General features: G+C 38.0%; 1 protein-coding gene across 1 annotated transcript in view; it reads left to right on the top strand.

Annotated features, from left to right (window-relative positions):
- Window positions 1-18,162, top strand: part of ANXA10 (annexin A10) — a 57,011-nt gene that overhangs the window by 2,901 nt on the left and 35,948 nt on the right. The window contains exon 3 of the mRNA XM_039251507.1: window positions 8,422-8,516. Coding sequence (XP_039107438.1) covers window positions 8,422-8,516 — 95 coding nt within the window. The remainder of the gene's footprint in view (window positions 1-8,421; window positions 8,517-18,162) is intronic.

The raw sequence follows: 18,162 nt of genomic DNA, 5'->3' as shown, positions 1-18,162 counted from the left end.
GATCAATCTATTCAATGAAAAAAAATTTCTTTGCTCCAATTTCAATTTTCCTGCCATAGCAACTATAGGGTCAGAATATGGATTCATTTTACCATTGTAATTTTTTGCTTGTCAGTGTTTCAGATGGAAGAATTTCGAGAGGTTTTGGTTTTGACTGCATGCTGTCCACTCTAGCATGCAAGAGCAAGAACACAGCTTAAAATTCTTTAAAAGTCTATCAATCCTGATGACCCTGCCAGAGTGTAATTTAAAAAGACAATTGTTAATGTTTTCCTTGGCTACTGTGGGGGGTTTTCCCAGTGTAACTGAGATATAATGAATACCTAACATTACATAAGTTTAAGATGGACAGTGTGATGACCTGCCTGGTATATATATATTGTGAAATAATTAACACAATAATGCTACTAACCTCTCTTTACCTAACATAAGATCATTTGTTGTTGTTGTTGTTGTTATGGTGAGAACATTTAAGATTAACTCTCTTAGCAACTATCAAGTATACAACCCAGTATAGTTCACTGTAGTCACCATGCTGTATATTAGATCTCCAGAACTTATCCCTCTTGTAACTTGAGGAAAGCTTGACCAGCAACTCCCATTTCCCCACGCTTCAGCCCCTGGCTGTTTCTATGAGTTCTGCTGTTTTAAATTTTGCTTCTAAGTGATATCATACAGTACTCATCTTTCTGACTCATTCACTTAGCATAATACCCTCAGGATTTATCCAGGTTTTCTCAATTAGCAGGACTGTCTTCTTTTTATGGCTGAATAATATTCCACTGTATGTGTATGTGAGAGAGAGAGAGAGAGAGAGAATGAGAATCACATTTTCTTTATCATCTGTTGATGGACACTTAAGTGGTTTTCATGTTATCACTATTGTGAAAATATTATAGTGAATATGGGGGTGCAGACATCTCTATGAGAGTGACTTTATTTCCTTTAGATAAACACCCAGAAGTAGGATTGCTATTTCATATGGAAGTTCTGTTTTTAATTTTCTGAGGAACCTCCATACTGTTTTCCATTGCAGCTGTACCAATTTACATGCATACCAGTGGAAATTCCCTTTTCTCTACATTTCTTGTCTTTTCAATAATAGTCATCTTAACCGGTGCAAAGTGATATTTCGTCATAGTTTTGATTTGCATTTACCTGATGATTAGTGATGTTGAGCACCTTTCCATGCACTTACGGGCCGTTTGTATGTCTTCTTTGGAAAAATGTCTATTCAGGTTCTTTGTCCATTTTTAATAGGATTATTGATTTTTGCTATTGAGTTGTATGAGATTCTTCTGTATTTTAGATAATAATCCCTTATCAAGTATATGATTTTCAAATATTTTCTCCCTTTCTGTAGTTTGCTTTTTCATTCTGTTAATTGTTTTTTTTTCTTTTTTTGCTCTTTAGAAGCTTTCAAGTTTGATGTAGTCACACTTGCTGATTTTTGACCTGGCTGCTGCATTTTATTTAGAAAAACAAGAAAGCAAACTCTAAAGCAAATGAAAATGAGCAGTTAACAAAAATTGTCTTAGGTTGTGGAGCACCACGATGGCTCAGTCAGTTAAGCATCCAACTTCTGCTCAGATCATGATCTCATGGGTTCAAGCCCCACATCAGGTTCTGTGTTGACAGCTCAGAGCCTGAAGCCTACTTCCAATTCTGTCTCTCTCTCTCAAGCTCTCTCTGCCCCTCCCCCACTCATGCATGTGCTCTCTGTCTCTCTCTCTCTTAAAAATAAACATTGAAAAATTTTTTGTCTTAAGTTGCATAAAAACTCACCAATCACACCAAAAAGGAATAACTGTCAGTTAACAGTCCTTAATAGTCCAGTATCCAGTTCCTTACCATTAGTAACTACCTTTCTTATGCATGTAGTTTTAGAACAATTGTTTATTTTGTCTCAGTTACCATATATAATTTCCAAATCATCCCTGTGAGATGCTGGACAACCTGAACTATTTTTAAACTACATGTCTAACTTTTGACAAAGCTGCATTCAAGTCAAAATTAATCTTTTTGAAACAGTCAGTGCTATTTGCCTTGTTCAGTCTTCATCCCCATTAAGTATAATGTTTCCCTATAGGTTTTGCTCAGAGTTTTCATCTTGAATACTCTTGGATTTTGTCAAATGTTTTTTCTTCATCTGTTGATAGTCAACAGTTTTTCTTCTTTATTCTATTATACTGATTAATTTTCAACTGTTGAGATAAGACTTGCATGCCTGAAATAAACACCACTTGGTCATAATACACAATTCTTTCTTACAGTGTTGAATTCAATTTGCCAGTTTTTTAAAGGAAATTTTACAACTGTGTTCATGACAGATACTGGTCTTTATTTTCCTTTCTTGTAATACTTTCTCTAGTTTTGGTATTAGAGTAATGCTGGCCTCATAGAATGATTTAGGAAGTATTCCCTCTACCACTATCTTCTGGAAGATATTATTTAAAAATATCAAACTATTCTTTAAAGGTTTGGTAGAGGGGGACCTGGGTAGCTCAGCTGGTTGAACATACAACTCTTGATTTCAGCTCAGGTCATAATCCCAAAGTCATGGGATTGAGTCCTGCATTGGGCTCCATGCTGAACAGGGAGCCTGCTTAAGATTCTCTCTCTCTCTCTCTCTCTCTCTTTCTCTCTCTCTTCCTCTCTCTCTCCCCCCCCTCCTTCTGCCCATCTCCTCTACTCATATTCTGTCTCTGAAATAAAATTTTAAGAAAAGTTTGGTAGAGTTCACTAGTGAACCCATCAAGGCCTGGTAGTTTCTGCTTTGACATGTTATTTAATATCTATTTAATTTCTTTAAAACATATAGGCCTATTCATATTGTCTATTTCTCTTTGTGTAAGTTTGGGTAGACTATATCTTTGAAGCAATTGTCTATTTCATCTACAGGATCAAATTTTCTGGCACAGACTTGTTCTTAGTATTCCTTTATTATCCTTTTCATATCCATAGTATCTGTAATAATGCATCATCTTTCCTTTCTGATGTTAGTATCTCTTCTCCCTCTTTTTTTCTTAGTTAACCTGGCTAGAGAGTTACCAAATTTACTGTTGGTTTTTTTTTTTTTTTCAAAGAATGTGCTTTCAGGTTAAATGCTTTTATCTATTAATTTCCTGTTTTAAATTGAATTGATTTCTACTCTACTTTTCATTATTTCTTTGCTCCTGCTTACTTTAGATTTAATTTGTTCTTTTCTTGTTTTTAATCCTTAAGGTAGAAATTTAGGTTAGTGATTTTAGGACTTTCTTCATTTCCCACATATTTATTCGATGCTACAAATTTTTCTCTAAGCATTTTATTTGCTACATCCCACAAATTTTAATAGCTTATATTTTCATTTTCATTTGGTTTTAATTTTTTTAATTGTCTTGAGTCTTCTTTGACCTATGTGTTACTTATAAGTGTGTTGTTTAATCTCCAGGAAGTTTGAGGTTGTCCAGCTAATTGCTGTTACTGATTTCTAGTTTAATTCCACTGTGGTCTGAGGGTGTATGTTGTATAGTTTCTATTATCTTAATGGTGTTAAATGGTGTATTTTATGTAGTCTTAGTGTTACACATGAGCTATAGAAGAATAAATAATCTGTTGCTTTCCTTGTATGCTGTTGGAGGAAGTATTCTATAGATATCAATGATGTCAAGTTGATTGATGATGTGGTTGATTTCAACCATGTTCTAACAAATTTTCTACCTGCTCAATCTGCCCATTTATGATAAAGAGGCGTTAAATTCCAGATAAAATAGTGGATTCATGTTTCTCCTAGCAGTTCTATCTGTTTTTGCCTCATGTATTTTGATGCTTTTTATTTGGGCTCACACATATTAAGATTTATAGTATCATCTTGGAGAATTGGCCCCTTTATCATTATGTAATGGCCCTTTTATCCCTAATAATTTTCCTTCTGAAGTCTTTTGTGTTAAAAATAATATAGTTACTCCAGTTTTTTTTTCATTACATTAGCAGAGTGTATCTTTCTCTATCCCATTACTTATAATCTATTTGTGTAGGCCACTCAGTGCTTTAGATATAATTTGAAATTTTAGTAATAAGTATATTCTTTTTTTTTAATGTTTTTTTTTTTTTAATTTATTTCTAGGAGACAGAGAGAGAGACAGCGTGAGCAGGGGAGGGTCAGAGAGAGATGGAGTCACAGACCGAAACAGGCTCCAGGCTCTGAGCTGGCAGTCAGCACGGAGCCCGACGTGGGGCTCGAACCCACGAACCGCGAGATCATGACCTAAGCGAAAGTCGGATGCTCAACCGACTAAGCCACCCAGGCGCCCCAGTAATAATTATATTCTTGCCTGGTAGGCCACTTTTGCCTATTTGACCATATAGTCGACATTTATTATTCATAGAATACACATCTGCCCATTTGTCTACTGGCCAAAAATTATTTATAACACCAAAATCAGTATTTGTAGTGCTTTCATGGTCCTTAACAGACGTGCAGAGACATGAAAACTTTGAGTCACCAGTGTACATACTACCAGCTGAGATTAGACAAGATGTTGCTCTGCCTTCTTGTCTCAGCTGTCATACTGGTAACAACCATTCTTTCTGTAGTCTATTTAATGCTATATTTTTTGCATCTTTGTGCTTTTGGTTGGTGATTGTGTTGTTTAAAATGCCCGCCACAAATGTTGTGCTGAAGTGTCCAGTGTTCCCAAGCACAAGAAGAAATATCAAGGAGAAACTATGTGCATCAGATAAGCTTCATTCAAACATGAGTTCTAGTGCTGTTGGCCATGAGATCAATGCTAATAAATCACTATTATAGTACATCCAGAAAAAAAAAAAGATATAATTCACTGATCAATGCATGAAGCTATCAAGAAAAATGGTAAAGTCACATCTGTTCTATGTTATGAAGCTATGGAAAAGCATAGTTTTTCTAACTAACTTTGTGAGTTCATGAGATGACAACTGATAATAGTATAAAAAGTGTAGCTATCAGCTTTCTTTTGAAAGTCCTAGATGGCTTGCATGTTTCAAAAGGTGATACAGCATAAAAGTTGTTAAACCTCCAGCTGAACAAGTTCTGTAGATCAGTAGGCTGTAGACGATAACTACTTAAGATATTCTTTAGAAATGGGGCAACTGGGTGGCTCAGTTGGTTAAGCATCTGACTTCAGCTCAGGTCACAATCTCACGGTTTGTGAGTTCAAGCCCTGTGTTAGGCTCTGAGCTGTCAGCACAGCTTTGGAGCCTGCTTTGGATTCTGTGTCTCCCTCTCTCTCTCTGCTCCTCCCCCACTCTTGCTCTTCTCTCTCTCTCAAAAATAAATACACATTTTAAAAAATTTTAAAGATATTCTTTAAAAATACCTCCTAAATTTTATACAGGAAAAATACATGAGGAAATGGCTTTCAATGCTAATGAGACATGCATGTTTTACCAGGACAATAACTAACAAACATATGTAATGTAAATGGCATTTCTGTTAACAAAAATGTTGTGACCAGAGGTTGTAGAAATCTAACTGTATATTTCCCCTCAGAGAAATACTTCAGCATCTATTAATTCAGTGTTCATGATACCTTTGTAGAAAACTACCACAAATAACAAGAATCAACTGTATATTGTAAAAGTTTACAAAACTGCTATCGTTCATTATGCAAGGCTTTTCTGTGAAACAAGAAAATAAGAATTATCTAGAAATTTTCGTCATAATATAATAGGATCATAAAGAAAAACTTACAGTGATTGTAAAAAAGAAATCAAAATTCTTATTATGTGCTGAGTATATTATTTGTATCTCAAAATCTAGGCTAATCAACTAAAAATTACTAATAACTATGAGAGTTCAATAAGTTTTCTGAATACAAGGTAATGCCATGTTTACAAAATTCAGTATCATTTATTTAATTAAGCAATTATGTGTTAAGAAATAAAATACAAATAATGTAACTTTAAATGTCAACAGACATGCAAATAGGATTTTTTAATTTTTATTTTTTTAATTTTTTAATGTTTCTTTTTAAATTTATTTCTGAGAGAGAGAGAGAGAGAGAGAGAGACAGCATGAGCAGAGGAGGGTCAGAAAGAGGGAGATATAGAATCTGAAGGAGGCTCCAGGCTCTGAGCTGTCAGCACAGAGCCTGATGTGGGGCTCGAGCCCAAGAACCGTGAGATCATGATCTGAGCCGAAGTTGGATGCTTAACCGACTGAGCCACCCAGGCGCCCCGATTTTTTAAATTTTTAAAATGCTTGTTTATTTTTGAGAGAGAGAGAGAGACAGAAAGCAAGCAGGGAAGGGGCGGAGACAGTGGGAGACACAGAATCTGAAACAGGCTCCAGGCTCTGAGCTGTCAGCACAGAGTCCAACATGGGGCTCTAACTCATGAATGGCAAGCTCATGACCTGAGCCAAAGTCAGACACTTAACCGACTGAGCCCACCCAGGAGCCCCACAAATATGGATATTTTTAACAAAATAAAGTTTCCTGTCATTTGCAAAACCTCTACAAACCTTGGCTAAGTCTTTTAGAAAAGAAAAAACACTGAAATAACTTAGTAAATATAATGACAAAAAGACAACTTTCAAAATTGGTCCCTAAATTATTTTAATTAAAAATGTTTACAAATTTTTTGAGGTCAAAATAAAATGAGTCGGACATATCCTGGAAAAATAAATGAGCAAGAATTGCTATGAGCACTTTGAAAAATGAATATTCAGTCAGAGATAGATTGTAGATAATCTCAAAAGAATAGTAACAAAAACCAGAAAACTATAATAATTACATAGATGTGATGATCGTAAAAATGACAATGGATATAATTTTAAAATCTTCTATTTATTATTAAAAATTTGTTCACTTTGCAATTCCCATCATGCAGTTAACAGATTCCTACAGAACCACTTAACATCCTTTGAGTCCAGGGCATTAACCAGCTAGCCTCAGAAGAATATGATGCTCTATGCCTCTCACACACCATAAATTTCAGTTTTTGGAGCTGATTCTATGCCTCTCTCCTTCCATTTTACACCTTCAGATCATTTCTCTCACTGGCATAAAATATCCTCCTCTTCCTTCTGTTTCACAGGGCTTAGTTATCTATGTAAATCCTAGTAGCCCTCATTCCCTGGATATTTCAACACCTGACTCAGCTTCCCTAAGAACCCAAGTGCATCCAGGATGGCTTTAATTTCCAAAAAGATGATCTGCTTCATATCCTAGCCTTTCAATTCATTTTTCTCCTCATCTCCATTATTTATTTCATTTTGTCAAAGAAAAGTTGCACCACACAGACTTAAACAGGCAAGGAAGAATTTATTCAAGATTATTGGAACAGAAATCAAGACTTTACCAACAGAAAAGAGAGACTGAACTCAGTTCCTCTGAAACAAATGGCAAGACTTTTTAAGCATGGTGGTAGGAAGGCTGTGAACTAGTTGAAAATTATTGGAGAACTCTGGGAATTGGGGGTGTTTGTCAAAGTGATTAGGCCATTTGTGTTTGCTAACTAGTATTTAAGAAAGTTAGGTTCATATCCTCCCAAGGAGACTGGAAGATAGGAATTCTTACCTTTCTCGATGATTCTATTTCAAAGGGATGGCTCCCAAGTTTTTGGGAAAGACATTTCTGGACTATAAACTGGCAAGTGATTGACAGAAGATTTAGATCTCAAAGGAAAAAGAAATTACAATTTTTCCAAAGTAAATGCTCTCAGAAAAGGGATATCAAGGGGTTATAGTCAGAAAGAACACTGTCTAAATTTTAGTCAAGCTGAGGCAAATGGTAAGGCCTTCTTGGTCACTCTGCTATGAATACAGTTAGAGCTGGATTTTTCTGGACTAGTTATGCATCCAGGTGTTATATCAGTATAATGAATTGGCGTATAAGGAAATGGAGACCTCATATAGCCCAGAAAACAGCCTTGGTTGTGAGACAGAGAGACCATGAGAGATTCACACAGTCCCTCACAAGGGTACACATCACTTGTACTTTCATAATTTCCTTCTCCACTAACTCTTCTTTCTCCGGGACATCTTGAAATCTAGCTGTTATTTTTGTCTTAATGTATATCCATTGTAAATTATATCTCTCTAACTGTAAAATGAGAAAGATGTTGTACTCCTTTAAATACTAATCAGCCTAAAGTCAAGTAAGCCTTTTTTGGTGGGGTAGGAGAGGTGGCCGAAGACCGTATATTTTATTCCTCTATATTTTTTAATTGGATCCTTTTAAAGGAAATCTGTAGTAATAGCACCAAATTGAGAGAGAGCAAAAACCAAGCCTTCATCAAGTGTTGCTCTGTGATTTCCAATTCTAGTTAAAATTGCTCACTGCTTTAAAATACCATCAGGGATAATGCTCGCACAATGGTTTTTGAACCTTAGATAATGGGTTCTTCCAAACTACAGAGCAGGAACTTTACTAATCTTCAAATATTATTCTTTTCCAGGCTGTGACAAAGACATGCTGATCGACATTCTAACTCAACGCTGTAATGCACAAAGGCTGATGATTACAGAGGCATACCAGAGCATGTATGGCCGGGTAGGGTCTCTTCATCTTGACCTATTTCTAGGGCAAATTCCTGGCAAATGACAATGCTCTCAGAGAACAGATACTGTTATTCCTTTCGGTCTCACAGATTACAAATACCTCAGACTCCACTGTATGTTAGAAACAGTTCCTATGCCTCTAACATGTTTTTAAGGAATGTAAGAAAGATGTATCCATGTGTGAGGCATGTTTACACTCATAGTGATTCCATCAGTCCTTTCTCAAAAATCACTCAGTTTCATAAAATGAAAGTTCTGGTAGCCTTACACTGCTGGTTGGTCCAATTAGGCTAAAAATGTTGCGCTGGAAACACACCTGTGTCAAGCTTTAGGGAAGGCATGGAAAGGGCTAATGATCACTAGGTCAAAAAAATAAGATCTTTCCTGCAATTCCCCACAGGTCTTCACCTACCTCTCAACCAAAGTGAATTCTCTACTAGCTTTTCTTCTCACAGCATGCAGTTATAGAGACCATTAAAAAAGAATGGCAGTTAAAAATAGTTTAAGGCAATAAAACTATCCATAGTGCTTTAAAGTAATCACATTCTAATTTCAAAGCAAGTACCATTAAAGATTCCTTTCTTTTGTTATGCATTTAAACCACAGATTCAGAACAAAAACTCTTCAGGCCAAAAGGGCCTGAAATAGCAATTACTTTGTCAACTGAGCATTATTGATGAAACACTGTCATAAAACTTTCTCGATAGAGTTAGCTCTTATAAATTCACCCCATCTCTAAACCTCATCTTTGAACAGCTATAATACAGGAATAAAGGATAGCCAACTCTCGTAGAATAAATTAATAATTGAAGAAGGTTCCATGACTAGTTAAATTAGTTGAATTAAGCCATGGAAGGAAACCATTTATGCTTTTTCCCCCCCAGGTAAAATTGCTACCTTAGCTTATATTCCAAGAACACCAGTGCTTGTTTCCTTTTGAAAGAGAATGTAAAAACCCTAAAAGTTGTAGCATTGCTAATCTAATATTGTCTTAATACGCATACTGCTAGAAGAGTGGTCATTTTTCAGTATTTTTTTAACCCAAAGGTTTACATACATTTTATACATCAGGTTAATTTAGGCTGGAGGCACTACTTCATCACATTCTACCAAATTACACTAAAAGAGATTAAAACAATTAAGAAATGATGTAGTTCCACTCAAGGAATGTAAAATCCACTGAACAATTTATACATTCAGAGGCCGTAAAGTTTGTTAAACTCTACCTACCTTCTGCTGAACAATCCATACCGCGCGGAAAAGCTGAGCTAATCACACAACTGCACCCACAGATGAAAAGGAGTCATGCTGAACCCCTTTTCTCCAAAACACCTTTGTCATACAATCAGTTATCACATCTTGAAAACTACGTTTCTTCTCATATTTCTCTCTCTTTCCCTCACCAACACAGTCTTGATTCATTTGGTGCCCAGACTACTCCTAACTGGTACCTGCTACTTTCATGCCTTCCTACTCCCATCTATCCTCTACAATGAAGCCAGAATAATTCCAACTCTAGATTTCTGCTCTTCTGCTTTGGCCCCTGAATGTTCATCTTATCTCTCTCTCACAAATATCCACAGGTCCATGGAATACACTAATTCCTTCCCCCAGGCAAATAAAGCCTTGCTTACTTTGTTTCTTTTCTCCATTCTAAGCCCTCTCCCCTTCTTCACATGCCATCAACTGCAGCCACATTGATCTACTTGTACTTCTACAATTTAACTGTGCCTGCTCCCTCACCTTTGTTCAGGGTGTTTCATCTACTTCAGTGGCTTGACGCGCCCTCCCCAAGCTGCACACCTGCTCATCTTCCCAGACACTGGGCACTTCCTCACAACATTAACCCCAACCACAGTGGAACAGACTTGTGTTGCTATTGCATTCTTTACAAAACTTTCCCCTTGGTACCTAATGATATACTAGGGAACGTGTCTATACGTGTTTCCCTTTACCAGAGTCTAAATCCTCTAAAGTTGGAATGCACTTCATCCATCCCTAAAACTTAGCACAAATGTCTATCCAACTTGCCGAGATTGTTTAATTATTTCTGTTGAATGACAGTGTGAAGGCATAGTTTTGGCTGTTCCTGTAAATCTCCCCACCTTCACTCAGCCGCTGCCCCAGGGCTAGGTGCTTCCTGCTAGGGCCCCAGAGTTCCCTGTGCATAATGTTACCATGGCCTCACCACACTGGGTCATGATGGTTTACTGTCATCTCTTGATGACTAGACTGTAATTCTCTAGAAAATCAAGGACTAGGTTATTTGCTACAATCTCACCAGAGCTCAGCCCAGGGTCTAACAAAGAAGTTGCATCTCATTTATAGAATAAAGGAAACTAAGGAATTATATTCTGCCGATTTACATTTTGTTTAAAAAAGAAGAGGGGACATCCCTGTATTATCCACTTTACACTTAATGAACATTCATAAATTGCCTACATTTCTCTTTCTCTCACTCCTTGCTCTAGCTGCTCCCAGGTCAATTGGCCTGATCAGCTTCTTGATCCCCTCTGCGGCTCCCTTTCAAAATTGCTTCTTCCATTTGGCCAAGGCGTATCTTTGCTACCTTTCTGTTTCTGTGGTGAGAGTTTATAGATTTCCTGTATGTTAGTCTTTGATATTTTTATTTTTTATTGATATGGATAATCAAGATCTGACAGAATTATTTTCCCAGCTGCTGAGCAAAGTGCAATTCTAGGCATGCCCCATAAATTCTTGATACTTTACATTAGTGAGATGCAGCGAAATTCATCAACTTTTCCTCATCCAAACCGCACTAATCCCTACAGTCAAATGAAAAGCCTTTGGAATGCCTCTGATTGACATATTTATCAATATAATTAATGAGGTCATTCCTGGTCTTCCACACCAAAGCAAGTACTCTGCAATAGGCACTGCAGGGAAACCAAGCGGGCAATGAAAGGCCTCTAGGGCTCGGCAGTTCACCAAACTATACATACCTGATAAGTTTAGCAATTAGACAATGATCCCAGAATAGGGTTCAAATTCAACTGAAGTAATTTGTTCTTTTGTTGCGGAATCTGGTCTGGATCATCCAGCGGAAGAACCAAGCGGCACTTGGAGAGCTTGGAAGGGAGGAGGTTTATTTTACACCGGTGAGCTCAGGGGGATCATTCTCCAGAGATCTGAGCCCAGAGCAACGGCAGAGGGAACACTTCATAGCCTGTTACTTCCACATTCCTCATTAATCAGGGACAGTCCTGTCAGCCATCTTACAACAGATTTTCCTGTTTCATCTGAAACAGGAATGATCACCTCGGAAAAGTCCTGGCATCTGGAATTCCTCTAATTGCGGCGTTGGTTATGTAATTTAGTGCTGAGGCTAACTTGCCCTGAATCACACAAAGTTAGAACTTAAACCAAGATTATCTGACTCTGAATCATGTCTGTCAAAGCTTCTCAATAAGTGCCTGTTTTTCTCAACTGAATAAACAGCAGATTTAATAAGAGGCTTTGCTCAATGTCACCTACTCAAAAGGGCCCTAATTGGCTTGCTCTGTTTAAAACAGTCACCTACCCTGGGGCGCCTGGGTAGCTCAGTTGGTTACGTGGCTGACTTTGGCTGATATCTTGCAGCTTGTGAGTTCAAGCTCCAGCATTGGGTTTCTATGCCGTCAGCTCAGAGCCTGGAGCCTGCTTCAGATTCTGGGTCTCCGCCTCTCTCTCTCTCTCTCTGCCCCTCCCCAATTGATAGGCGCCTGCGCACGCTCTCTCTCAAAAGTAAATATATTTTTTTAAAGATTGAAAAAAAAAAAAACTGTCACCTACCCCAAAGCCTATGCCAGCACTCCAGATCCCTTTTACCTGCTGGTTGCTTTTTTCTATGACTTTTACTGCCTTCTAACATGCTACATAATCTATTTACATACTACAGTTATTATTTATTGTTCGCCACCTCCCCAGCACAGGCCCCGCAAAGAGAAGCATCTTTGTTCTGTTCGCTACAGTGGCAGGCACATGGCTGGTGTTACAGATTCGAGTGCATCCCCTCAAAATTTTAACGTTGAAGCCCCACTCCCAAGTGGCTGTACTTGAAGACAGCGCCTTGAAACAGATGATTAAGGTTAAATGAGGTTAATGAGGTGATCGGGTGGGGACCTAAGCCTACAGGACTGGTGTTCTTATCATGCGCAGAGGAAAGGCATGTGAGGTCACATCAGGAAGGCGGCCACCTGTGAGCCAAAAAAAGAATAAAATAAAATAAATAAAAATAAAATAAAATATAATATAATAAAATAAATAAAATAAAATGAAATAAAATATGCCTCTCTAGAAACCAGCTCTGCCGATACCTTGATACCTTGATCTGGGACTTCCAGACTCCAGACTGTGAGAAAATCCATTTCTATTGTTTAAACCACCCAGTCTGTGGTAAGCTGTTATAGCAGCCTGAGCAGACTAAATGCAGTTGATACTCAACACAGAGATGTGAATGTATGAAGAGTTCAAGTTCACTCTTCAGACCCATCTTGTTCTCATAACACTTTTTTTTTCTATTGTGTCTCGGCTTCACGGTTAAAAATATTGATCTTGAACTATCAACATACCAAGGAGGTAGCCAGCCAGAAAATTACCTTAGCTACTACAGAGGTAGAATTATCATGCCACCAGTTCCAGTAATAGGTATGGTATCTTTTCCTCTATCCTTGCTTTTACTTTAGAAGTAAGGGGTGGATGTTGTTTTAGCCTCAAAAGGCTAAATTCATTACATACTGTATCAGAGACCAATTTTATAAGCATGAATTACGTAATTTGAAATAGTACGACTACCTTATCTTTCAAATATATGAGTTAAATATACTCTTTTTGGTGAAACTTAACTACCAGGAACATAATTTATAATTTCAAGAAGATTTTCTATAGAATCAGTAAAAATTTTGTAAGTTTAGAAAAACCTCTGTATATGCTTGTTACCACCTGAACAATTATTTCTCTTGAAAATAGCATACAATCTCCTCCAGGAAGGGAGGGAAGAAGAGAGGAAAGGAGGGGAGGAGGGCGGGAAGTAAGAAGAAAGGAGAAAGAAAATTAGATACTGCTAAATCCAGGCCTAATTAGGCTTCAAAACACTCTCTAAAACAGTTCTGTAAATTTGCACTCCCACCTGCAATAAATATATAATGGCTCTCATTTCCCTCAAATCTTCATAAAACTTAAGAAGTTTTGAACAATTTATGGATATAAATGGGATCTCTCTGTGGTTTTAACTTGCATTTTTCCATGATAACATGTAATGTTGAGTATCTTTTCATGTTTTTTTACAACCTGGTTTCTTCTTCTTTTAAGTTAATTCTATATTCTCAGTGTATTTTTCTTGCAGTAGCTTGCCATTTATTGATTTGTAGTTATTTACATAATTTGGACATTCATTATTTCTTATCTATGTAGACTAAAGTACTTTCTCCAAACATATGGATTAATTTCACACTGTGTTGTACAATCTAGTGTCCCGAACTGTGAAAGGTGTGAGACTTTAACCTACAAGATAGCAAGACTCCTGGGTCAAAGACAAAATACAGTTTATCACTTAGAATAATAGTGGTCACCAGAGTGACAGTATTTTTGCAACAGTTGCCTGAGCTTTAATCCCAAAGGTCTAAGCAAAGATGACCAGCTAATGCTTGGATACCCAGGGAGTTGCACTGTAGAAGAGAAACCATGAGATTAGGAACTTCAATCAGTTTTAATGGACAGAATGCATGGCTGCCCATCACTCATAAGGGAAACACTATCTCTCTTATGATGCTATTCACTGTATAAACATCCTTGGAAAGCCAGTCCAGGACAAAGGGCTGTCAGTGCCTCACTGTGAGTAACATTTAGAAACATGAGACCTACAGAAAATTGTTTCCCAACCTCACCCCTCATTTCTATGCCATTTTCACTATTGACTTTCTTTTCTCTGAGCACACCAATCCCTAAGCCACTCCTATGATTCTGACTAACAAAGGCTGAGACTAAATCCATCAATTTGTCTCATACAGCATTTAATTATCAAAGGATTTCAAGCAACAAGGGGAGGTCAATTGGCAGTATTGATTCCAACAATGCCCCCACAGGGGTTTGAACCCGATGAACTCAAATGATCCCATAAATCATCAGGGCTTATTTTAAAAAGCTGAGTGGCTTTTTCTTAAGTTTTAGTAATGACCTTTCTACTTGGTTTGAAGCTTTTACTTAGATACAGCAGGATATGTTAGCAATAGCACAGACCTCACCTTTGACCACAAGAAGGAAGTCTAGAGCAAGTCTATCATCCATAACAATCTTGGCCAGTGAGTTCAGGCTGTCTTAAATACCATGTAGAGCCAAAGTGGTGTGATTAGGTATTCCCTCCCCAGGTGCCAAGGCAGTTCTTCTTGCTCCACCACTAGAAAATTGTCACTTTTCTTGGGGTGCCTAGGTGGCTCAGTCGATTAAGGGTCCAACGTTGGCTCAGGTCATGATCTCTCATGTGTTGGAGCCCCGTGTTGGACTCTGTGCTGTCAGCCCAGATCCGGGAGCCTACTTCAGAGTCTGTCTCAGTCTCCTTCTGCCCCTCCCCACTCATGCACTGTCTCTCTCTGTCTCTGTCTCTCTCAAATATAAATAAACATTAATTTTTTAAAAAAAATTGTCACTCTCCTTGTAGTTGTAAATTCGGCATTTTTATTATTATTTCCAATCACAACCCGAACTTTCTTTTGAAAAGGTAGGTGCAGAAGGGAAAAAGCCATTTTTACAAAACTTTTTAAAAAGCCACTATGTCACATAAACAGTGTACTCAACTTACCCTTATGATCCAAGGCTATAAGAGTCCAGAGATATTCTGGTGGCTGAATTAGAATTGTTTGAAATTCTTCACCCACTTTTGCTTAGGCTACCACCCACAGTGTAGACCAACCAGCACACCCTGAGGTTGACAATGTTAAGAGAAAAAAATAATCATGATGCCCAGGAGAAGGGTCAGGGTAGAATCCCAAATTTTCAAAATGTATCTGCATTATTTCAGGAAAACTCCTGTTTCTTTCTATACAATTCAACACTTCACTTCTGACACCAAATGTGTGGATTCCTTTCCTCAAACTAAACAATTCTAATACTAACCACCCAGAGTTACTACACACTGTACAGGGTAAGGACTGTCTCACTAAACTATGAGGGGTCCCTCACCTCAGATGCCAACCACAAGTCCTGGATTGTCACCTATACTCTGACTGACTGGCTGTAAAATGTAAGTTCTCACTGCCCGTAAGTTCAGTTATTTGATAGAATGGCTCACAGAACTCAGGAAAGTGCTGATTACTGGTTTATTTGAAATGATACAACTCAGGAACAGCAAAATGGAAGAGAGATATATAGGGCAAAGTAAGATGCCAAATTTCCAGGATTTCTCTGGGCATGTCACTGTCCCAGCACCTTGTTGTGTTTGCCAACCTGAAAGCACCCCAAACCTCTTTAGTCAGAGTTCTTATGGAGCCTTCATTATACAAGCACAATTTATCGAATCATTCATTGGTCACTGTTGAATAAGTCAGTCTCCAGACCTTCTCTCATCCCTATAGATCAGGAGTAGAGCTGAGGGTTCCAACCCAGTAATCACATAGTTGGTTCCTCTGGCAACCAACCCCCTTCTTCTAAGATCAGCTCATTAGCATAAACTCAATTATGTTTAAAAAGGGGTTATTATGAATAAAAGATGCTCCTCTCACTCCTATCAGAAAATTACAAGGTTTTAGGAACTCCATGCCAAGAATGGAGGATAAAGGCCAAACAAATGATAGATAGATAGATAGATAGATAGATAATTACATAATAACATCACACTAACCCTCTACCCCCATTTTATTATGATTATTATCCTGGAGGGAAAACTTTATTCAGTGACCACTTACCTTACAAAACTAAGTACATCAGAAGGACGTAAAGAAAACAGGCTCATAAATCTCACTGGATCAATTAGTTATCACCAATACCAGAAGCCTACGGATAGTGGAGACTATGGGAGACCCATCAAATACCTTGACTATCAGTCTACTGTTGAGTGGCATTTGTAATAAAAACTATACCATGGTCAGACCACAAGTAGTCTGGAAAGTCAAACACATGACTTTCACATGACAGATTAGTTTCAAGGACCATGATTGTGTCCAGAGTCAGCTGACTGAACAGGGACAGCAGCGCTATCACTTGAAAAAGTGTCAATAGTTAAAAGGACTTCTAGTAACCTCAAGAGGGGATTAAGTCTGATGCCATACATCTGCCAAGGCTGTGCATGAGCAATGCCCCATGGTTTCCTTCACAATTAATAAGGCAAATCAAGTTCAATGAGACTCACAATGCTGGCAAGCAATGGAAACTTTGGCATCAGTTACACAAAATACTGCAGGCCTGCTTTATGTTGGTATATGTGTTGCGATGTCCAGCATGATGATAGGTCTAGGTAGCAACAGTATAATCTGGACAACACAGCCTGATCATTAGCTGGATTCTAGTTGGTCTCATCAGGAACATACCCTTACTGTGCAAATCTATACAAGTGACACAAAAGTTCTTACCAGCAGTCACAGTTTGTTTTGACAGACTACAGCCCCAAAGAAACCCCTTTTTCATGTGGGATCTGTAGTTTCCCAAGTGTTAAACCAAAGAGATAGGTCTAACAGCCCAAGAGTGAGTAAAAAGATGAAAAAGTTTAGCAAGGAGGATACTATGAAAAAAAATCTTGATTTCTGCCCATGGAACTCAAATTGTCCATTTTTGGTTCCGCACAGCTATTGCTGAACCATCAATAAACCAGGTCAAGACACTGAGGGCAACTGATTGAAGTCTGCATTGATTCAGCATCTTGTTTCAAGCAGCAGAGTGGGGTTAAAGTTTCCCCAAAGGAATAGATGCCATTTTTTTCGTGTAAAATCATGATGCTCCTGGGGCCAGGCTGGCTATTTTCTTCAGTGTGCCACTTCCATTCAATGAGACTTGTTGATTTCTTCACACCTTGCTAGTCATTGAGTTCCAATTGACCCATCAAAATGAGACTATCAGGCACAGAAGTCACAACCCGCCATACACCAGGCATTCAATTTCTATAAGAATCCAGTAGCAAGTCAACTGCTGTTTTAAAAGTGATGTACCCAGAAGTTGTATGAGGAAGGTGACATGTTTAAAATGCCAAGGGGCGCCTCTGGGATGCTGCCTCTTCTTGCCAGAGATTCCCATCAGCAAACCATCTGTCACAGAGATGTGTAGCAAATAGTAATTCTTGGGGTCATAGAACCTTCCCCACATGTGGCTATAGGGAGAACACTTCACTATATGTGGCTCATTTCTAATCAAGAGCATTCTCTTTGGTGCTTATAAGCATTCCCAGGAGAAACAAATACACATAAATTCCAGCTATATTCAACAACAGATTATAGTACACTGACATTAGACCAAAGGACCTCAATCACAAGTTCTTTTAGGTTCCTTTTATCCACTGCAAACCTTGCCTGCACCCATCAACTGAATTTGGAGGAGACCCAAATTGAACCAATGGGTCCACATAGAATGGTGACCTTGGCAGCGATAGCCAACAAACTCATAAAAACTTCAGTCCTTCCATTCCCCAAAGTCCCCTAGCATACTCAGAGAGTCAT

Source organism: Hyaena hyaena, unplaced genomic scaffold (assembly GCF_003009895.1).
Source record: "Hyaena hyaena isolate Hyena2069 unplaced genomic scaffold, ASM300989v1 scaffold_391, whole genome shotgun sequence".
NCBI classification, from domain to species: Eukaryota; Metazoa; Chordata; class Mammalia; order Carnivora; family Hyaenidae; genus Hyaena; species Hyaena hyaena.
Note: the sequence above shows the minus strand (reverse complement) of the source record. Positions and strands in the feature narration are given on the sequence as shown.